Raw genomic sequence first — 24,336 nt, forward strand, 5'->3', positions numbered from 1 at the left:
GCCTCTGAGTTTGTGTTTCACAGTTCAACTTGTGAACTTTCCCAACATTCGATAGATTTTAATAAAAATTAAATAACTGGCAAAACACCTGGAAAGGAATACGCTACTATACCTTCTGTATCTGCCAATGCTGCGGTACAATATAAATAGAGAGCTGCAAATATTAACAGATTAGTTTCAATGCAAGTTTGAGGCATAACTGCAAACCGTATCCATTGGCAGTTAAGTGCTGACCTTAACGGTGGTAGGCAATCAGAGGAAACATGCAACATCCAATTGTACAGGGCTCAATGGAAAATACACACAAACACAAAAAACATGAAGTGGCTGATACAGAAAGAGCCAGCTAAGTGAAATAATAGGAATTAACAGTAACTCAATGTTGAAATGAACAGGTGCTCTGGTAGCGATCAGCAGTCTCAGCAAGGTTGTGATAACAGTCTTAAAGAAAGAGCCAGAGACACATGCAACTCAATTGGGAAGAAGTGTGACGGGGTAAGTGTAAAAAGGATAGCCTATTTAAGTTACTACGAATTGGAGATCTAAGCTCATCCTCTGAGACAGTCTAGTACCAGCAAATCCAAGTACAGAACCAAAGCTTATTTCTTCTCTTGTTCCTGAAGCATGTACAAATATCTAAGAAAATTTCTTCCAGACCGTAAATGGGACCGGATTTATAGTTTGGTGGAAAGTTTATTCCATCATAAATGTGACGGATACCCTGTCCGCCTTATTGCCCATGCGTTATATCCTATTTCACTTGTAATAAGGTGGAGAAGACAAGTTTGTGATGGAGTATTCATCTGCCAAACTCTAAATAGGGCCTATGATTTCTGAAACTCTTCCAGGTGGTGTACTTCTTATCTACTGTACTGTGGTCAAGTACTCACCTTGAATTAATTAGGTGACTAGGTTCTCACCCACACACACATCTTTCTCGTGTGTCGTGCTGCTTTGCCAGGCTGATGAGGAACAAGTAGTGATCCATGACATCAGCCAACCCATTTATTCATGTAAGTTGTCTGCAACTCCCTTTAGGCTTGAAAATGCATGTGGACTTTCTTGAATGCTCTCAGTAGTTGTTGGTCACTCAATCTACATATCATTTTTTCTGTAGGTATTTTGGATTCATGTAAAATCAAAGTCCAGAATCTAGACACCTTAAGGGAAGGAGTCCACAATGATGCAGGAACATATTGTGCTGCTGTGTGGGTCGATGAATGAATTAAATTGAGGGGCACCTATGGTTTTCACAGGCCAAAATCAAGTGCCATAATAATCTGAGACGAGCGGAGGGCGCTTGGGGGGCCAGGCTTACTGTCTGCGGTTTCCAACTGTTGCAAAGAGCATGAAGGCAGATTGGGGGGCAATTTTCACTGCCCGTGTTCGCATTTGTTGATAAGCCCATGGTGGAGATAGATGGTCAGGGCAGCATAAAGGGTACTGTATTCTATATGTTGACTGTTATATGTTGATCTAGGTGTTGGGTTTATCATATTAGGCAGGTTCAATTTTATGAAGACTGCCAACACTCATACTGTGTGTATGGTATGATAGCCTCAATGAGGTAGAAATCTAGTGTTTGGAAGTTATAAATGGATGGCTAATACACACACACCAAAGAACCCAGGCATACATATCGGCCCACCTCACCCTGATGTATCAATCCAGAGACACTGCTGCCTGTTCGTCCTGTTTTTCATTTCATATGCCCCGTTTGGTTGTCTGGAGTGGGCACAACAGCTGTTTAAGTGTGGAACTAAATTGTTTCTTCCCTATTGAGTCAGGTGCATAGATATACTTACTCTGCTGTATATCCGTTTATTCTCATGCCACCGAAAAGGAACAGCAGTGTCATATTCATCAGATCGCACGCAGCCCTAAAGTGAGTACAAACCAGTCTCAGAAAATAGAAACAGGCCCTCGACGATAAACTAAATTCAGAGCAGCCAGCAGCTGCAGGGAGGAAGAACGCAGAATCAAAGACCAACTCCATATTCAATATACCAGGGATTAGCGAGACGACATCTGCACAGCATTTCTCCATAATGACTTTCACTCCCTGTGTGCTCGGGAGCTCTGCCAATGCCTGCCCTTTCTCTTAAAATAAAACTAAATACTAGAACACAACCAGCTGACGCATATCTCATCAAACCAGAGGGATTCTGGGGAAATGCTATTACTTTAGCCTGCCCCCTCTCCCCCACCCCCACTTCCACGGGGGCACCGAGGCCGCATATTAATCATGGGTCATAAAAAGCCAGTGTTCTTTACTGTGTTCCGCCTTTAAATCAGCATTTGATTCCGCGGCCTTAGCATCTAGTGCAGGTGGCCTTCGCTCAACATAAAGAGTTAAAAAATAGTGCAGGTCAGGGATTCAAATCCCATCCACCATTAAGTCCAGGCGGGCCCAGCTGTTCATGAAAAGGCCTGTCTTCCCGACATGGCAGATACATTTTTTTGTACAGTTCTGTGAGAGAACTTATTGCAAGCGGGTTTTTGTGGGTGGGGGCGGGGAACTTGTGCGCCAAAAGCAGAAGGCCCTTTGATCTGTCTCATCTGCTTTGTGGGCACAGATAACAGCACATGGTCAAGTTTAACCAAATATACTTTGCTGCAGGTGCTACGAATATAAATTACTAGGGTTCTGTGAAGGCAAGCGCGTGCAGTAAAATGAGGGAAGAATTCCGTTCATTTAAACACATTTAAAAAAAAAAACGCGAGTGGAGAGCAGTGAAAATGAAGCAGTGCTGTGTAGGTGACTAAGCAACTCTTAGTAAACCTAGGTAGAACAGTGCCATTTTCTTACAGATTGCGGTTATTTTTGTGTGAATATGTATTTAGTGTAAACGTATGGTGCCAGTAGATAGTCCTGTAATGTAAGACTAAAAAATGCATTAAGCTTTATAGAGGCAAATTCATAAAATTCCAAAAGTACAACATTTGGAAGTCATCCAAACATAGGCCATTTATGTATCACTGCTCAATTTCATTTATTTTTTTTGTTTTAAAATGTTTTTGAAGACCTACACATAAATCCAACATAACGTTTGCCTTTTTTCAGTGAAAAGAAATAAAATATATATATATATTTTCATAGAACACTCACGTTGTACTCTTTCATTCTGAAACACAAAATGTCATCTGGTAGAATATTGTGTGCAATGGGATCTACAGGTAAGTATAAAGATCTACAATCTTGGGTGTTCAGTTCACTTGTGCATTGGTGATAGTTTTCCTCTGTCCGTAAGCTGGTGCGGCGTATGTTCTATAGTTAGAATCCCTTGACCCTAGGGATTTACCTCTATATCTACTACGGCCTAGTTTAGGTGTCTAGATTCCTCGCATTTTGCCAGATCCCAGCTTTGAAAGTAATGTTAAATTCATCACGAGATGCCTCATTGGGGTCTTGCCAAAACCATGCTTTATCAATGTACCTATCTTTTCAGGGTTTATCTTCAACAGTCGTCGAAACATGTCCCATGTGTCTGCGCAGTAGCGTGTGGATCTCTGCAGTGCACTGGGGAGCAAGGCCAATGAGGGATCATCCGTCTTTAACACAAATTCGTTTCATTTTTATTTCCAAACAGTGATGTTGGACATGGAATGAGGGAACATTCTCTTTTAACAAATCTACAAAACGGGGCCTTGAAGGTGTTGGGGTGGTGTATATAGTTCTTTCTTGAAAAAGCTCTCGCAGACAGGTGTAAAGTGGAATAGGGGTTCATCCTAGGCAGTATGGCTATTAACATAAGGGATTTATGTTTTATAGTTTCCCAGCCTATTGATGCATAAGTTTGTTTGTGTAATTATGACAGTTGTTGAGTGGGGAGGAGCTGTGATTCAGGATAGATAAAGCCTCAAACGGATTGTGAATCAAGTCACAACTCACAGTGATAGTAACAAATACCATGCTACCATTAGTGGAGTATAGTGTATGGTATGTTACTTTTTGATGTGCAGTCTTTATTTTAAAAAACAATGTAACTATATCCAGAGCCCAAGGGCCTAAACCTGTGAAGTGAGATAGAATCAGTAGAACTAGTTCTAGTATATAAGATTTACAACAAGTTCCGAAATGCACCACTTTGGCAGTCAAAATTACACCATATGTCAGTGAAAGAGTCTGTATTCAAAAAGAAACAATCCAAATAAAAGAGCGCTGAGTCCAAAATTGCAAGCAGATGTTCAGGATTCTTTAATTTTCAGATCGAAAAGCCAGCCAACGCGTTTCGTTCCCTCAGGAGGAACTTCTTCAGGGCTGTGAATCGTGAATAAACATACAAAAACCACGTGTGAATACCTACAACTAACCAATATTGTGCTTAATACATAAATAAACAATCGATGCTAGCATTGCCAAAGGCAAGCTGAGATTAAAAACAAGCTACCATTAAAATTGCAGCAAACCATGGAAGAATTGTATGCGTGGGAGGGGGAAGAAAGGAGTTATCCTATCATATTTATCCCCTTTTTTTAGCTGCATGAAACATTTAAAAACAGTCACATATTATGGGGTGTGTTTTCCTACTATGTTTCCCTGTTCCATCCAATTTTATCTAACAACGAAATTTCTTAATTAGGACACATATCAATTTTCGACACATTCAGTTCATATATCATAATATTGTCAAGGTTACAATTAACAAAACAGCGCTCACATCGTTTGGCTTTTTTGTTGTTTGCCAGATTCATGACTGCTAAACATTTCCAGATTATACACTCGGTTAGTCGATTGAAAATAATTCATTTTTCCACAATATAAAAGGAATTCCCTTTTGTATGTCATACAATAACCAATACTATGGCCAAGAACGGTATCAGATAAGCAGGGTCATTTATTTAGGAATGTGTCTATTAGGAGAACAGTTCCCACAGATCTATAGTCAGCTATGCCGGTCATGACAGGCACATATGGCATCACTACACTTATCTCCAAATCCATGAGTTGTCCTAGAAAAGCACATACATGTCTGGGAGTGACTATTTTCGTGTTTCCTCATATAGCAAGGAAAAATGCAATGAAATGAAACAGTGCAAGGGTAAAAATAATAAAGTTCCTACCAGTAATAATAGATGACAAATTAATGGATTTCATGAGCCGGGATCAAAGATTAACCATAGATATGTATAACCTATGTCAGGATGTCGACGAGTAGATGGGGTCACCAGATATTAGTTTCAGAAAGGTAGTTGCCTAAAAGTAATGTATAAAACAAAGACAGTATCTTTAAGGACATAAGTACCTTAATTTCATAGCTTTCTTAGACTAGTAAAATAATCATTTGATTTTTAACGGCATGTCAAGACCTTTCTTACAGTGGGTACATGTAATCAAAAGTTACCTTATATCTTCAAAAAGGAATACACCTTGTGAAAGCCTTCCTGCAGATTTTTCAATTATCTCTATTGTTTCCTATTTTTCATTTCTTCTTCATAAGTAACAGTAAGCTGTGAAGTATTCTTGCTGAATTGTAACCTGCAAGAATATTTAGAGTCATAGCTAATTACATTACATCGAGCTATGACAGCTACATGAATCATACTTTGTCAGAATGGAACTACTGGAGGGCGCATGGCGTGAAACGGAATAGAGTAACATACCTCTAAATATTTAGGAGGTTCGTATTATTCGCTGTCACTGGTTCCAATTCAGAGATCCCTAATCGACTCTAGACGAGGTAGTCACATTCAGGTAGTTACCTTGAAAGAAAGATTTTTTATTTTAAAATAAGTAACCATTCTTGCACTTGTTGCATGACATCACACGAAAACGGACGTAGTGCGTTCTTTTAGATAGTCTTAAGTCAGAAGGGGCGGCCCGCCTTATGGTTCAAATGTGTTAGGAAAAAACTGGACGAGATCATTCCATATTACACTGGTTCGTGACAACATTGTGTCGAACCCTCGGGAATTATTGCAACTTATGCTACATGGCAGATGGGGTTTCGGATTGCGTTAGCCCAAGTAGCAAATAAATGTGACCAAAGTAAGGTCATAAACGCGCATAGCAAAATTCCTCCAAAACGTGACAGGAAGATAATTTAGTCACGTTAGCCAGATACAAAAGTAAACTATATAAACCCATGGGCTGTCTTACCCGTGAAAGAAAATGTTTGCGTGTTGTATATAATGGCATGCTGGTCTTGTACAGGAATAGCGAGAAACGAAGATAAGATAGTAAGGGTCCTACCTGTGGGGGTTCCATTCGATATCCCCAGTCGGCGTATCCTCAGTACTCGCACCTGGTCTGCTCCGGCCGATGTTACCGTCCTCTGACGGCGGGAGAGTTTTTAAAGATCACATACTCTCTCCACGTGTTGGCGGCTAGTAGAACCCACGACCCGAACCACTACTGGGAGGGTCGAAAACGGCCGCCATTTTGAGCTAGTCAAGAATAGACTAGTACTTAGTCATTAAAAGACGATAAAGATATCAGCGGGAAAGAATATGAAAAGTATATAACGAGAATATATACCAATTAAAGCACCGGCTGTGAGGGAAGGCAATAAATAAACCCGTTATGGGGTAATTGTATAAAGTAGAGGAATTTGGAGATATTGCAGGATAAAAGAAGGTTAAATAACTGATGATACTAAATATATGGCCATAGTATTGGTTATTGTATGACATACAAATGGAATTCCTTTTATATTGTGGAAAAATGAATTATTTTCAATCGACTAACCGAGTGTATAATCTGGAAATGTTTAGCAGTCATGAATCTGGCAAACAACAAAAAAGCCAAACGATGTGAGCGCTGTTTTGTTAATTGTAACCTTGACAATATTATGATATATGAACTGAATGTGTCGAAAATTGATATGTGTCCTAATTAAGAAATTTCGTTGTTAGATAAAATTGGATGGAACAGGGAAACATAGTAGGAAAACACACCCCATAATATGTGACTGTTTTTAAATGTTTCATGCAGCTAAAAAAAGGGGATAAATATGATAGGATAACTCCTTTCTTCCCCCTCCCACGCATACAATTCTTCCATGGTTTGCTGCAATTTTAATGGTAGCTTGTTTTTAATCTCAGCTTGCCTTTGGCAATGCTAGCATCGATTGTTTATTTATGTATTAAGCACAATATTGGTTAGTTGTAGGTATTCACACGTGGTTTTTGTATGTTTATTCACGATTCACAGCCCTGAAGAAGTTCCTCCTGAGGGAACGAAACGCGTTGGCTGGCTTTTCGATCTGAAAATTAAAGAATCCTGAACATCTGCTTGCAATTTTGGACTCAGCGCTCTTTTATTTGGATTGTTTCTTTTTGAATACAGACTCTTTCACTGACATATGGTGTAATTTTGACTGCCAAAGTGGTGCATTTCGGAACTTGTTGTAAATCTTGTGTTTAACCAAAGTTGTTGGTTATACTCTCTGGACAGGGAGTATTCTGAATATTGCACACGATTTGACAAATAATCTAAATACAAATATTGGAAATAGTTGGATTGGTGCTTGCAGGGTGCTAAAAGTGGTCCACTGTCCAAATTGTGTGTTTCTGAAAAATTAGTTCTAGTATATAGCCGGCTGTTTTCTTCTTTGAGGTGGTTCTAGAAATAAATCTACGAGGCTTGATAATAGCATGGAATTTGAACTTGGTTCTGTAGTAATACATGAGTATTTATTGGTATCCTTCTTAGAAATAACATGCTTTATTGGGCAACATTTATTTTCATTGGCATGACATAAATTATATATATGAGGATGTGCATAGTGTAACATGCTATTTATTACCATTGCTGAGTGTGGGGGGCGGGGGGGCATGACTCACAAGAGGTGAAGCCTCCAGTGGGTAGACTGTGTAGCTGAGATCTAGTCTCATTTTCCATAGAAAGCTGCATTTCTATCCTTAAACATGAGAAATATGGTCCAAACCTCAATATGCTCTATTCTATAGCCCAGTGAATACTTGTACGAGAAAGAGGATCCTCCTTTTTCCAGAGATTGCTGATTTCATTATCACCTGCCAGAAAAATAATAATTTATAACATGATTAAGTTTTCTAAAAAGGTAATTAGGCTACTCATTCCCTTGGAGACAATTTGTTTCTATTATAAAACAGCATGTTTAGCTCAGCCAACGAGAAGGCAGACATTTCCTCACATTACCGTACGTGTATTATTGTGGTCGATTTCCCCTCCTTGACTTTGAGGAAAAGAGAAATTCTGACTGGCAGGTGGGTCATCCAATCAAGAAAAAGGTGTTTCCAGCAGAGCAACACCAGTATCTATCGTCAATATGGTGTAGTCAAAAATGAGTGTAAAGCAGATTTATTATGGGAACTTTGCTCCAAAGTCACCCAACATTATGACTTACTCAGGCTCTGCCAGATGTTCACTACAAGCAATAATTGTGAGAGGAACCTAGACTGTGGGCTGGTTTTGATGTTCCCTTCAATGAAACCGTCAGCCTCTTCAAGTTACTGTGGACTCACCTACCTTCAAAACCCAAGGAGAGTGCATTATTTGAACATGTACTGCTAGAGTCTTAGAACCAACCCGTAGAAGAATATAGTCTGTCACATTAATAAGTGTCATAATTTCTGACGGACACATTGCAAAGCCAACAAGCATTGGCAAAGCCAAAATATCTCACTCATGTGAGGCAGTGTGCTCTATTGCTTTTTTTTAAACCAGTTGTACAGAAGCATGGCAGCTCTGCAGTGCAGTTGAAAGTTGAAAAAAGCACTATGACGCAGCTAGTGCTGGCTGTATTATATCACTTTTTAAGTCTTGCGGGAAACAGCGCACTGCAGTCACTTGCAAATCTATTGTTCCTTAAAAAAAATCCTAAAAAGTGCTTAGAGCCCACCCATTAATTACTATTGGTTGGCTTCCTGGTCACACTCATTTCTTTTATTTTCATTAATCAGCAGCAGCTGGTTTCATTTTGCCGGTCACTCCAGACGGCTTTGGGAGGATTTTGGTTTCACCACTTTAGATTCGACACAGACAGCTGCTTCCAGCCCGTTCCAATCGTCTAAACTCATTTCGAGTGTTTCTTTTAAATGCTGAGTCAAATGTATTGCTTAGCTTCATATTTTCTGTTTCTCGTAACTATGTCACATTTTGTGATGTAAGCATTTAACAAGCATCTTTTTTTCAATAAACAGAACAAAATGAGATAACTCCTTTTCTGTTTGTCACAAATTTCTACCACAGAACATGACTGTGGGAGTGCTATCGCTTTATACTAAGGGTGCCGCACAATTGCAGGTAGTGATATAGTACGGTATGCATTGGCTTGGTCAAACAAACAGAGGCACGTGTTATTAAAAGAAGCACTGGCAAAACCAACAGGTCTCGCCTCCACGAGATGCATTGGCTTTGTCAATTTGTTTTTAGCCATGTAGCACAGCATTCCAGCTGCTCTGCAACATGGCTGAAAGTAAGGAAAGTAAAAGTGCTATGGTGTGGCTAACCATTGCCTGTGTCACAGTGCTTATTTCACCTTCACTTTCTGTCTAGAAACACATTGACAAAGCCAACAGATCTCTCATAGGCAAGACGTTTTTGGCTTTGTCAATGCTTGTTTTTTATGGCTTGTGGCAAGAAGGGTGAGGCAAAACAGAGGGCAGGTAAGGGGAAAAACGGGAAATAACGTGGCCAGCTGTATCCACGTCAGAGCGCTCTTTTTTTGTTATGGCAGGTGGTGGAGCAACAACACGGACAATGGAGGGAGGGCTTATGAGTGGGAGAAACAACATGACAATGGAACGAGGTAGGAAGAAATGGGCTATGATGCAGCCAGCGGTTTCTACGTTTTAGAGCTATTATTTGTTATAGCAGGTAGGAACAGGGCAACACGGGCAAGAGGAGGGAGAGTGGGAAAAGGGCAACACAGACAATAGGAGGGATGGTGGGAGCAGGGCAACATGGACAACGGAAGGGAGGGGGTGGGCAAGACAGCACCGACAAATGGAGGGGGGTAGGGGCAAGCCAACAAGGACAAAGGAAAGGGATGATTGGGCAAGCCAACACGGACAATGGGAGGGAGGGAGTTAGCAAGGGGACACGAACAAAGGAAGGGAGAAGGACAAGCCACCACAGACAACAGAAGGAAGGAAGGGGGCAAGGCAACACGGACAACAGAAGGGAGGGGGTGGGCAAGACAGCACCGACAAATGGAGGGGGGTAGGGGCAAGCCAACAAGGACAAAGGAAAGGGATAATTGGGCAAGCCAACACGGACAATGGGAGGGAGGGAGTTAGCAAGGGGACACGAAGAAAGGAAGGGAGAAGGACAAGCCACCACAGACAACAGAAGGGAGGAACAACACGGACAACAGAAGGGAGGGTGATGGCAAATCAAGGCGGACAACGGAAGGATAGCAGCTAGATGGGGGCGAGCCAACACAGACAGGGGGGAACATGGATATGAGAAGTATATGAGGAAGCAAGTTGAAAAACACGCATTCTGGTAGAGTGCTTAAAGACAAAGAAAATGAGCAGTGGAAGGACACACGAAATGCATCTATGCTCCAGGGGTGGGACAAACAAACAAAGAGGAAGGGAGCCTACAGCAGCTGACAAATAAGAAGCAAGCAAATGAGAGTGACAATGAAACCAACCAATGGTAAGCAATGAGCTTCTCCAAGCCCATTGATGGAAAATAAAAGGTTTCAAAAGGACTGCACATGCGAAGTCTAGGTGAGACCTAAAAATAGTCTCTGGGCCACGCACAATGGCGCTCAGTGCACGGACCCCATAAAAAATAGACGATTGCCAGGATTTTAATGAGTTACACACAGATCTTTGCAACAAAGGCCCAAACCACTGATATGCATTATACGCAATAGTAGCCTTTTCAATTGTTTAAGCAGAGCATATGGAAAAAGGAACCAACCCTCTCGACTGCAGCCAAGTGGCTCGAATCCTCCAGTTACACATTTTTGTTGTGTAATGCAAAGCATTGTTGGCAATGCGGCCGCGCCCAACTTCCTCCACTGATATTTCATCGCTTTGCGACATGCACCATGGTTCAGCACAGAGCAAACTCACTTTCCCGAATGCGCCTTCCTGTACACCGGAAACCCTGTTTTTCATGCAGGTACATGCATGTGCATGTTGAGCTGTATGGACTCGGAGCGATTTCTGCCTTTATGTTGCAATTCCGAAATCCCCGACGAGGAAATAAAGAGCCTTATTGCGAAATGGTGTTTTAATACCAACCTGGTTTCCCATCACCTTGGCCGCAGGTGTCCGCATCCCGCGTCCCAGTGTCCTTTACCGCGCACCTCTCCAGGCGCCCTTTCTGCGGTGACCTTACATGTCTAGACGTCCTTCTTCTAAGCACGTTCATTGCTTGGCAGCTTACTCACTGCATACAGCCAGGAAGCTGCACTGAAACATCGAATTCCCAGTTCAGCCAGCAGTAAAAGATAGAAAAAAAAGAAACTATGGCATCAGATGGGCCATTCCCATCGAGGACAAGTCCCGGCATGCCCCTCTATGAGCACCAAGACTGTTGCGTCAGCAGTCACGTGGGCCCTGCAGAACTGCTGACCACTACCCTCCTCAAACTCACATTAGGACACTAGTCCTCAGAGAAATAGAAGGGGGAATTGTTTAGTGACTGGCGAGGTTACAGACGTCAAGCAAAGAGAGCTGGGTTTCAATCTCAGCTGTCCTACTCACCAAACTGGTGTGATCTTCGGCAATTAACTTTGCCTCTCTGTGATCAGAGGCTAAACCTGTCAAAAATGGAAACTTTTGACTTCGTAATCAGATTTATAAAGGAACACTCATTCATTCCGCAATCGCTCGTGAGTCCATTGCAGGAACTTCAGCTGCAGCAAACAGCAGGTGTCCGGTCTGCAGAGTCAGAGTGGGGGACACATGGAATTTGCGAGCACAGGGTGAAAATGTGCAAGGGAAGGAATCTGTACTGCTGAAGCTTTCGGATCTGAAAGTCTACAGGGATTAACCTTTGGAAGCGTCTGCCTGAGAGGGGGCGGGGTTCACGTGATTCTCTTTTTTTCCTGTATTCACCAGACTTAGAATGTATTTATTCCAGTCCCGTTTGTGAAGTTTATATGTTCAAAAGTTTCAGGAAATATTATGTATTTCTTCACATTCAACAAAATAAGGCAAACATGATAATGCCAATTTATATAACGAGCACAACGCCCTACTAAATAAGGAACAACACAATGGTGTTTTTGCGATTAGAAAAGACGAGGCACTCAATCGATCACGGAAGGATGCCCGAATTCCAACCTGCGACCTACAGGCACCCCTCTGATATTAATTGTATTTTTCTTGGAATTCCAGAGCAGCCTTTAGTTTGAAAGGTTCATTTGCAGTTGTCTTTTCAGAAGGACAGTCCCTCCGCTGGAAACTAAAAATCGCAAAACGCATGCAGGCTTCTTTGTCCTTCTCAGATATCCCTCGTCCCCAGTGCCCGTGGCGAGATGGGAAACTGCATCTAGAGCGAGACAACAGCACACCCGCTCCTCCAGGGCCTCTTCTGCACTGGTCCGGTTGCTGTCCGGGCAGCCACGATTCTCTTCCTGCTCTGGCTCAATTCTTGTCTTCTTGGGTCGATTCCTGCACCTGTTCTGTCCTGCTCCGGTTCTATTGTGGATCGATTTCTGTTTTTGTTCTGGTTCTTGGACTGCTTTTGCGCACTTACCATTTTTTTGTTTGTCTGCCTGTTCTATTCCCATTCAGGGTTATCCCATGCCTAGTGCGGTCCCATTTCTGTTACAGTCCCTTCCCTTTCTGCGCTGGTGCTCTTCCGTGATCGAGCTCTCTGCGTGTTCTGGATGTGATTCTTCTCTAGATCCATTCCTGCTCTGGGTCCAGTCTTCACCATTTTCCATACTTACAATGACCAGTTTCTGGCTCCGATCTCTTTCCTACTCGGTTTTCATTCTCTGCACTTGTCCAGATTCTATTTTGGTTCAATTTCTGCTCACATTCCATTCCATAAGAGAGAGATATTGGGTTTGGGTAAGGGACAGGAAGAAATGGCGCTCTGGCTAGTGCGAAATAAGGTGAATGTGAACTAGCTGAGATAACACGGTGCAAGCAGGTCAGGGGAACAAACCCAAACAGTAAACAGCCCCTGCATAGGTAAGGAAAAATCCCCTACCAAACAAGGGAAGAAGAATCCTGTGCACACGTTTAACAGATTGATAGGTTCTGAGGTCAGAAACCCTATAAGTAAGGCAAAGTTCAATAAGTGAGGTCGAGATCCAGAGAATAGGCAATTTGTACCTCGTATGTACTGATCATAATTGAATTATAAACACACATCTAACGCCGCTGGATCGCGACCTCACTTATTGAACTTTGCCTTACTTATCGGGTTTCTGACCTCAGAACCTATCAATCTGTTAAACGTGTGCACAGGATTTTTCTTCACATTCCATTCCATATTGCCCTGCTTACATTCTTGCCCCAGATCTATTTCTACGGTACTCTCTTTCTCGCTTTGGAACCATTCCTATTCTGGTTCCTTCCCTTCTCTGGATGAACTCCTGTCCTGGTTTATACAAACTGTAGCTGTAGTCCTGTTCGGGTTCTATATATACTCGGGATTCATTCCTGTTCAAGTTCCAATCTTGCGTTGATGAATGGCCGTTGTACCACTACTTGAACAATTCAATTCCTATTTTTGTTCATTTCTTTCTTTTGTTTCCTTCTTTTTTTAGGTCTCATTCTTACTCTTCTGTTCTAGTTAGCTATTCTTCTGGTTCTATTCCTGCCCTCAGCTAATTCTTAATCTGGTAGAAATCCCGTCCTTGTTTCATTCTCGTTGTTATTCAGAAGTTTCCATCAAATCCTGTATGGTCCATATCCTTCGTTCTACTCTATTCCTGATCTTGTTCTGCTCCTGCCCTGGTTCCATTGCCGTTGAGGATAAGGACTATCGCTAGTGCCACTGATGGATGCTCTGGTCCTCAAATTTCTCTAGTCCCGGCATTGTTATTCTTCTATTCTTGCTCTGGTTCCACTCTTTTCCCGGTTTGATTCTTTCTGTGGTTCCGTTGTTGCTCTGGTCCATTTGTATCATGAGTCCATCCCTACCTTGGTCCCACTGATTCTCTGTTTCCATTGCTACTTTGGGTCAGGTCCTGCTGTTGTTCGGTTCTTCCTCTGGTTCCTTTGCATCTCTGGCTCAGATTCTCTTTCCGTTGCTTGCCCAGTTCTTCAGCTTATTCAACTCATGCTCTGATCTTGCTGGATTCTCACTATTCCTTAGATTCTGGTCTTCTTTTCTGGTTCCATTCTGTTTTTCTTGTCACTTTGGTCTCTTTCTGTTCTCTAGTTTTGTTGATACTATGATTTCATTGATGCGTTTCAACTCTCTTTTGGTTTAATTCACATGATGTTACCCTATCCTTGTTGTGGTTTATTCCACTTTCTACTTAGCCAGTGCTTTTATTCTAGTCTTGATATGAGTCTGTTCTTTCGCTGGATGTCTTGCTCCGTTTTCTGTTTAGTTACTCTTCTACCCTGCTGTACATTTAACCGCATCTCTATTTACACTCAGTCTCATACTGTGGGGCTTTGCCTGAATTGACTCTGAAAATGTACCGCCATTGATCTTTCAGTCAATCGGTCAGAATTTTTTTATAAAGCAGTAGCAACCAGTAAATGGCCGCTATTCTTTTGGAAATAGAGTCACCCTGGACCCACAGTACGTAGTACTGAATGGTAAGATTTTGTAATATTTGCACCGATTCCAGCACCAGATTCCAAGCAGAACATGCAGTGCCTTCCTACCTTGTCTCTTATGCTTTTTGCTGGTACAAGAAACGTTTTCAGGGATAATTGGTGCAAATTTATCAGTCAACTATTTGGAAGCCAACCCAGGTACCTCATTATATGTAAGCACCAGAGTTTTTTTTACATAGCACAGGAATCAACTGTAGTGGTAAGTGGGTGGACTTATTCAAGCTTAGCTCCGTTTTTTGTCTCCTTGTTCTGGACTAACTGATGTTTTGTAAAGCTCTCTTTCGAAAGTTAATTTCCACGTTATAGGTTTGAGACTAACATGACTATAACCACTGTAATTTAAGCTGATGCAGAGATGAAGAATTTGGTGTTCCTTGACATCTTTCGGATGATATTTTGAAGATGAGACCATACTAATGCTATGGTTATCCATCAACATTTTTGCTTCCAAAATCCCAAGGTTCTGACATGTGCAGTATATCAGAGTTGCCAACTCTCAACATGGCATAACAAAACATGTTTGATTTCAGGCAGCGATCTGTTCCTACAAAAAGAAGCTTAGCCTTCATCGCCCTTAACCTCAACCAGTTGAGCTCCACTCAGTTCTTTGCTATCTCAGACTCCTCAAATACCTCCTGTCAATGCCCAACTGGATCTTGAAATCAACTGGAAAGAATATGTGTATCTTTGCCACAATACTGAACCCCAGCACCAACAAGTTGTATTAGTCAGTGCTGGGGAAGAACATGTCAATCGAAGAGCAATACAGATAAGCAGGAGCGGTTTGTTTGGTACCCCATGCTGTACTTTGATGGTTTCATCACAATGCGAGCCCACAACCACTCCTCACTTCCTTTTACACTGGAGGAACTCATCTCAGTTGCTAGCAACTACTGACAACTCCACCAAGCTTCTTACACTCTTCAGCATGATCTAGCGCATCGAAAATTGATGACCGTTCCAGAATCCTGAGTACGCCCGGGTCACCAGAATACAATATCTGGAAGGTAGTTTCGGAATTTCCAGCAGCACTTTCTGTGCCTCGATGCAGTCTGCAGCCAGATTCATTTTCTCCTGACACTATATTGGCTAAGGCTTCCACAACTTTCTCTACTTGGTACTTTACTCCTTTCTCGAATAGTTTTAACTAAAATTGGCAATTAGCTTTTCGGATCAATCCTGTCCGAAGTGGGTTTTTTAAATGGGGTGACCCAAGTCACTTTCACTGCCTTGTAAATAGAGTTGCTTCTAACAGGCAGTGTATCATTTCATAAATAAACCTTTCAAATGTTGCACTCATTGGTGAGACAACGAAAGTGTGCCCTTTCTGTGGGGCACAGAGCAGGCGAGCCATACTCCGACCTTCCATTGCAAGGGGCTGCAGCCTGAGTTCAACATGAGATGAAGGTGGGAAGGGTTTCAAGGATGATAAATCAGCAAGTTACCTGCTAATGATCCAGGAAACACAAGCAACACCCTGGGCTTGTCTGTCGAGCACATTGTATACACAAGGCCCTGCCAAATAGTTTGGAGAGTGAGGGGACATGTGTTTCCTTGTACTAAACGAGCGCTTCAGGAGCAAGCTGTGAACATTCATCTTTTTATGAAAATTGGCCAAATGCATGAAGTGACCGCTATTAACTTAGCCCAATAAAGCACGAATGCTTAGAAAACATCTGGTGCAAAGGGAGAGGCTGCTCCTTTTGTGCAAGGAGAACCTGCCCTTTGACATTTCCCTGAACCTTTGATTGCTGGTCAGAAGAAAACTGGACATTTAATCATCACACATGATGCCTTGACCTCTGTTTAACCCGAGTTTAAGCAAAGCACCCTTTTTATGGGGTAGCAGGGTCAATAGTTTCTGAAATGATGAAAAACACTATCTTTCATCTTTCGAATATCAGCTGATTGCCACGTTGTGGAACAGACCTCAGGGTAGATGTGCAAAGGATTGTGAGATCAGCTTCCTTCTGCTGGCCTTTCTCTCATGTGAACATGGAAAGGGGGTCTTTTGTCCTACGCTGAAACTGTGGTGCTAAACAGAGAGAGCCCAAGTCACAAAGATTCTGCTGTAATACCCTCTTGTAATTCTTCAAGAGTAAGCCACGAGGATTACTGGAATGCAGGAGTAAGTCAAGAGTACTACAAGAGTAAGTCACGCAACCACTGACTTAATGGCCTCTGGCAGACAAACCACTGATGGGTGGGTCATACCAATCCCTGATGAAAGGTTGGTGAAATCCCATCCAGTGGCATCACATGGTCAGCATTACACTATCAAATGCCTACTGCAGGGATCTTTTAATGAGCCTGTAGGTCACAGGTATAAGGCTAAGCCCTGGCAGAGCAGACTCGACCCTTCACCCCCCTGGTAAGTGGAATCAACACTAAATAACTTGATTATAGGAACACTAGTTACGAAGCGCCAACATAAAAAATGTGTGCATGTTCCATGTTTTCAGCATAGGTGATTTGTGGACTAATATTTCCTACACAAATATACATGTTTCTTCCAAAACTAGCAACGTTTTGGAAATTCCCTCAAAGATCTCAAGTTGTCCCACATCAGATGTAAAGACATAGAGGGAGAGTGACTTGCTGGGAACCTGAAAGATTACCAGACAGGCTGGTGTCTCTTGAGCTGGGAATGAGTCAGTCACATGCCATATAGACATACCAGACAAGTGCATGACAGTAGGCCTTCCCAAGGCCCCAGTTTGTCTGCAGGCATGTACATTCCTTTGAGGCATGTCTTGCATGCTCTTCCAGGCCTAATTCCTTTTATTTTAATCCCCGTCCACTCTCACCTTGGTGGAATCAGACTTCTACTCTCCTGAGGCCGTGGAGACAAGTGTTGTTGAAATGCGTGGAAATCCGTATCCTGCTGGCTGTACCACGAGCAAAAAAGGCACGCCTTGGTGGTCGCACCTTTTCAGCAAATGTTTCTGCGCTATGGAACTCCCTACCGCAAGCAATCCAGCAGGCCCCTGCTGAATCCTGCTTTAAGAAGCTGCTAAAAACGTGGCTCTTTTCCCAGCCTCGATAGGTCTCCCCCTCCTGCCCCTGGACCTCTGTGCTACATTCCTACAGCGCCGGGACACCTCCTTGTGAGGTAGCTGTTCGCGCTCTATAAATCACATTATTATTATTATAAAGTGCAAGAAGCCACTTCAGTATGCTCTGTATTAAAAAATAAAAATAAAAAAAGTACAATGTATTAAAGAAACCTTGAATTGCTCTCCAACTGAGTAACATCTTTCAGGAGTAGGTGAATCTGTTTATTTAGCCTCCTCTTGGCTTGTTTGCATACATCAAAAGGAAAGTAATTATTTGATTTGGCAGTAGCGATTTAGTAAGCAATGCAATTATACAAGTAAACGTGTTATACGGCGCCTAATATCTGTGTTTTTTTCTTTACCCTACTTGTGTTTGGCAGCTGTTTGAGACCATAAGCACAAGGAAATCATGTGATGTGCCTCAGATCACATAAACTGTCCGAGTGGAGAGCCGAGAACGGGTACCTTGCTTCTACAGGTAAGATTTTATCAACTTGACTCCAACCACTCCTATTAAAATAATCAAAACAAATCTAGAGAGCGCCCATTGTTTCTAGACTATGTAACCATGCTAAATCCCAGACAACACCAGCATTGTAATCGCAGTGAGTGGGGCTCCTTCTAATATCTTCTACACAGCAGCGTTATTAGTCACACACCAAGCTGACTTGCCTTTTGTAGCCTAATAATAGGTGTTACCAGGGCTTTTAAATGAGAAGAAAAAACTGGGGGGTCTCTCAGAGGGGCGTGGCCAATGTAATTAAGGGTGTGGCTTAAAAACACGTAGGCTAAAAATCTGTGCTTAGCATAGTATGGGGCTCAACTGGTATTTTGCTGTTTCTGTCATTGCATCCAGCTATATGATACAACAAGAGACATCAAAAATAGAACAAGTCAGGACTATTGGCTTTGTCAACAGTTGTTAGTTGCATAAGTTAAATAAGCAGCAACTATGGCTTGTATATAATATTGTAAATGATTCCACTTTAAGATGTGGTGACACCACGACAATGTTGTTGATCTTGCGTTTCAAAAAGAGGAAATCCACAGGGAAAATTACTCTTTAAAGGATTTCCCTTCCGCTGCAACCCTCACCTGGCATGACGCCATGTTCTAACTTCTTCACTAGTGAGAAGTGAGCAGTGTGAGCACGCGCACATCAATGTGCCTGCTGCCACTGCAGTCCAGGGAAAAAACGGACCACCTGTGCCAGGGCACAAAACAGAGCTCGATAGAGACCCGATTTGAGGCCCCCTTTAAAAAAACTGCCGGTGCTCAGGACCGGTGAGACCTGGTCCACTTAAAGCCCTGGGTGTTGCCACAGGACTGTGTATCATTTTTGTTATGGCACTGTAATCTTGAGGAAACCCCTTGCTTGATTTACTTGGACTTAGATTAATTTCCTGGACTTTTTATGCTTGCGCTGACTGAATAACTTTGTCTCGCACAAAACGTGGTTCAAGCAGAAATATCTCCAAGGAAATATTTCCCACTGCTGCCTGCGCTGCAAAAGCATCATTCACTGCGGAAACCTGATGGACAGTGGTATCTTGCGAGCCTTTTGTACATGTGCCCGTTACGGAAAAGATACCTGACGTCATTTTTACTCAAGAGCAGAGGGTGAAAATGGGGATCTTGCAATAAAAAATGGGGAAATCCCGAATTTTCGCATCATCCGCTTCCTTTGCGTAATACGCATTAACGACATAATTATTTTAGGAATTACGCATAAACCAAGAAAACTTTACGCGATTTCGACCATCAGTACAATGAAGTTTATTGTATCATCCTAAGAATGATGAACTGTTGAGTGAACAGACTTTACTATCAACGGAATCAAAAAATATTATTGTTATCAACCTCAGAAGTGTAAAAGAGTACCACCACAGCCCTGCATGAAAACGGGGTGCAGCCTGAGGTGCACGAATATTTCTAAAGTAGTTCATTCGCCTCTAACACAGCTACACGCGGCACGCCCCCTAGCAAATACATTGGTTCTTAGACCCCTGTGCAAGGGTGTAGCGCGAGGGTGATAGCCTACCTAATATCTGCAGTTGGACCTAAAGAATCCCCCCTCCCCCATACACAAGGCAGCAGCCCCGCCGCTGCCAATAAGCCTCTGCCCCGAGACCCCTCCAGTTCAGAGAGTTCCTCAAAGCCATACCAATGCACCACACACGCCACTCAACTAGGCAGCAAACTATGGACGAGCCGTGGGTGAAGCGCCGAGACACGTTTAGATTCAGTCTTGGCGCTACAGCACCCCTAAATGGAAACATGGACCAAACTGAGGGGCTTAGTTACAAGCCCCTGGCGCCACCTGTGCGTAACTTTTAAAATGGGAAAAAGTGGCACACCGGCGGCGCAAGTGGCTTGTAAATAAGCCGCTGATAATAACCCATTGCATGCGAGCAGGCGGGCGCAATATGAAATCGGTAAAGTCACAAAAGACAAGTGCTTAAGGACAACCACAACCCCAGACCCAGCCACGTCAGGCTCTACCCCAGGAAAAGTGTATTTCCCATTGGATAGACTCCACTGCAGCCCAAAGATAATATCCCACCGGACAGCACCTGCTCCAGCCCCCACCTTTACTCCCACCTGGGGGACACTGCCCCAGCCCACCCCTTACATTCCCAATTTCCATGAGAGTAACCTGCTCTCGCCCTGTCTGCCCTCCGTGGCACTGGCCTGCCCCTCTATCAGTCGGTGTCCCTGTGCCCCCCTCCACAGGTGTCACTGCAGCGAGGTTTGTACACACCGATGTCTCTCTTACCAGCTCCTGCTTCAGGCGGCGGAGGTAAACGTCCATGCCCCGTCTCTCCATCCTCACGCACGGTGCAAGCCCATCTGCAGGCTCCCGGCACTGGGGGGCTGTGCAGCTCAGGTCACCGCTCAGGCTCCCCTGCGCTCGGGGGGTGCGCACCTGAGGGTTTGCAGCTCCGGTCCCCGCTCAGGCTTCCACGCACTCGGGGGCTGTGCAGCTCCGGTCCCCGCTCAGGCTCCCAGGCACTCGGGGGGCTGTGCAGCTCCGGTCCCCGCTCAGGCTCCCCGGCGCTCGGGGGCTGTGCAGCTCCGGTCCCCGCTCAGGCTCCCCGGCGCTCGGGGGCTGTGCAGCTCCGGTCCCCGCTCAGGCTCCCCGGCGCTCGGGGGCTGTGCAGCTCCGGTCCCCGCTCAGGCTCCCCGGCGCTCGGGGGCTGTGCAGCTCCGGTCCCCGCTCAGGCTCCCGGCGCTCGGGGGCTGTGCAGCTCCGGTCCCCGCTCAGGCTCCCCGGCGCTCGGGGGATGTGCAGCTCCGGTCCCCGCTCAGGCTCACCGGCACTCGGGGGTGTGCAGCTCCGCTCTACCACTTCCCTCGGAGGAAGTTTCCGCTGAATGGGGTTCAGCTGCGATTGCTACAGAAAGCCTCCAACCAGAGCTGTCAGTGCGTGCAAGGGGGGTGTGTGTGTGAGGGGTGGGGAGGAGGGGTGTCTTCTTTCGCTAGAGTTTGTAACTGTACTACATCTGCAGAGCACTTCAGAGCGAAGCGTCACTCCATCCTCCAAGCGTGGATCTGATCACACTGCGGGCGCGTGGCGTCACTGCTTCTCAGTGACCTAGGGACTCCGTGAGAGCTTTCCACAGGAAGCCGCTAGGGAGCTGTGCTCGGGTGTCCATTCGGTGGTCGTGGTTTGAGTCCGTTATCCTCGCGCCACAGCGAGTCTGCTGTCCAATGAGGTGTGTGACTACCTTCTTTTAGAGATGCTCACTCGGTGTGTGGCCGCATCCCCCGTCCACTCTCTGCAGCGCACATTTGCTCCAGTTTGAGATGATTGGTTGCCAGTTGCCCCTGCTGACTCAGGTCGGTTCGCTGCCCCCGACTTCCTGCAGACTGTGGTGGAGCTCACTCCGGGTGGGCTGGATTCCCCTGCAGACTGTGGTGGAGCTCACTCCGGGGCTCGATTCCCCTGCAGTCCCTGCAGACTGTGGTGGAGCTCACTCCGGGTGGGCTGGATTCCCCTGCAGACTGTGGTGGAGCTCACTCCGGGGCTCGATTCCCCTGCAGTCCCTGCAGTCTGTGGTGGAGCTCACTCTGGGTGGGTTGGATTCCCCTGCAGTCCCTGCAGACTGTGGTGGAGCTTACTCCGGGTGGGCTGGCTGCTCCTGCAGATTGTGGTGGAGCTCACTCCGGGTGGGCTGGATTCCCCTGCAGTCCCTGCAGACTGTGGTGGAGCTCACTCCGGGTGGGCTGGATTCCCCTGCAGTCCCTGCAGACTGTGGTGGAGCTCACTCCAGGTAGGTTGGATTCCCCTGCAGACTGTGGTGGAGCTCACTCCGGGTGGGCTGGATCCCCCTGCAGACTGTGGTGGAGCTCACTCAGGGTGGGCTGGATTCCCCTGCATTCCCTGCAGACTGTGGTGGAGCTCACTCTGGGTGGGTTGGATTCCCCTGCAGTCCCTGCAGACTGTGGTGGAGCTCACTCCGGGTGGGCTGGATTCCCCTGCAGTCCCTGCAGTCTGTGGTGGAGCTCACTCTGGGTGGGTTGGATTCCCCTGCAGTCCCTGCAGACTGTGGTGGAGCTCACTCCGGGTGGGCTGGATTCCCCTGCAGTCCCTGCAGACTGTGGTGGAGCTCACTCCAGGTAGGCTGGATTCCCCTGCAGACTGTGGTGGAGCTCACTCCAGGTAGGCTGGATTCCCCTGCAGACTGTGGTGGAGCTCACTCCGGGTGGGCTGGATCCCCCTGTAGACTGTGGTGGAGCTCACTCCGGGTGGGCTGGATTCCCCTGCAGACTGTGGTGGAGCTCACTCAGGGTGGGCTGGATCCCCCTGTAGACTGTGGTGGAGCTCACTCCGGGTGGGCTGGATCCCCCTGTAGACTGTGGTGGAGCTCACTCCGGGTGGGATGGATCCCCCTGTAGACTGTGGTGGAGCTCACTCCGGGTGTGCTGGATTCCCCTGCAGACTGTGGTGGAGCTCACTCAGGGTGGGCTGGATTTCCCTGCATTCCCTGCAGACTGTGGTGGAGCTCACTCGGGCTCGATTCCCCTGCAGCCCCTGCAGTCCCTGCAGTCTGTGGTGGTGCTCACTCCGGGTGTGCTCACTGCCGCTCCATTTCCGCAGCCTGTGAGAGCAACCTTGGCTCGGTTGGGGCCTGCCCCCTCCTGTCCCTGCAGACTTCGAGGCTCCCCCTGGCTTAGGCAGGGCTTGCGCCTTCGTTCTCCCAGTCCCTGCAGACAGAGGAGCTGCCTCATTCAGCGCACCCAGCCCTAGCAGGGGATAATCCCAGCAGCCAATGGGTATTCAGCCCGCCTCCCAGAGAACGCTCTGTTTGCATTTCGACTGATTTAGAAACGTGCTCTGTATGTTGGCATCAGGTTTCCGCACCCAACAGCTCGCTGTTAAAGACTTCATTGTCTGCAGGGTTTTTTTTTCGGAAAGGAAGTGGCATTCGAAATCAAGAAGGAACTCGCCCTCACCCTGTCACCCGTTGAGGTTTTTCAGCGCTTTCATAGTTGTTCCAACTGCTGAGAAGTATACAAAGGGGAACTACAAATGCTTCTATCTATCTACTATCTATCTCTCTCTCTCTCTCTCTCTCTCTCTCTCTCTCTCTCTCTCTATCTATCTCTGTCTGTCTGACTGTCTGTCTATCTATCATATGCCAGCTGCCAAGCTTCATATATATGTGCCTGTAATTTATTTGTCTACTTATCTATCTATTCGCCTTTCTCTATGTTACTCTGTCTTTACTTGTTTGTGTTGATCTGTGTGAGTATTCATGTGTATTATAGTCTGTTTATCCATTCATGCATCCATGCATGCATCCATCCACCCATCCATCCATCCATCCACCCACCCACCTGTTTGTCGCCCTTGTCTCAGTTTCTCTGTCTGCATCTCTCTGGGTCTTGGAGTTTGGTGGATGAAAAACTGATTCTCAACCATCATTCTCCCGTCCAATATATCAGTGCTTTATAGTTTATGGGACTTGTAATACAAGAGGCAAGATGTCTGCCAAGTTTTCATTTAGAATCTCACCCACCACACCCTAAATAAGGACCCCTGTCTGTTTCTCTATACCTCACTCTAAGCCTCATTAACCCGGCATTTTGTTTGAGATACTATGTCCTAAACCAGACCTAGATGTGAAAGGCTTATTATTTTCAAGAGTAAGTTATGATTCCTGTAGGGGCATTTCGATTTCGGCCTGGCTCCCTAGCTTTTATAGGACTCATTTACTTTATTTTGACCCTTGATGAGTCAATTCCTGAACCAAGTCAGAAAATAAACCCCAAATATAAATCTGGCATTGAAGACAACCACATCCGAGACCACCATCATGCCAGTTTCATCTCTTGCACAATAATCCAACTGTTACTACAGAAAGTATGGATGATTTGGACATGAAGGCAGACTCTGCCCATGTTCGATCCCTCATTTCATAAGCTCCACCTGCGACTTTTGACTCCGTGCATCACACCAAGCGGCATCACAGGCAAACTGAGTGTGACAGCGCTTTACTGGCTTGGATTGTTCTTGCTTGGAAGATCACAAGCTGTGAGCCTAGTTACTTGCACTTCTGAGTGGAGTTCAATGGTCTTC

At 45.0% G+C, this 24,336-nt stretch overlaps 1 protein-coding gene across 2 annotated transcripts in view; it reads right to left on the reverse strand.

The window, feature by feature from the left end:
* Nucleotides 1–20,662, reverse strand: part of INKA2 (inka box actin regulator 2) — a 56,902-nt gene extending 36,240 nt beyond the window's left edge. The window contains exon 1 of one of the 2 annotated variants that reach the window (XM_086923349.1): nucleotides 20,515–20,662. In XM_086923349.1, the coding sequence (XP_086779475.1) occupies nucleotides 20,515–20,580 (66 nt within the window). In that variant the 5' untranslated portion in view covers nucleotides 20,581–20,662. The remainder of the gene's footprint in view (nucleotides 1–20,514) is intronic. The other variant, XM_086923350.1, reaches the window with a different exon arrangement.
* Nucleotides 20,663–24,336: the final 3,674 nt, after the last annotated feature.

Source organism: Lissotriton vulgaris, chromosome 5 (assembly GCF_964263255.1).
Source record: "Lissotriton vulgaris chromosome 5, aLisVul1.2, whole genome shotgun sequence".
NCBI lineage: Eukaryota > Metazoa > Chordata > Amphibia > Caudata > Salamandridae > Lissotriton > Lissotriton vulgaris.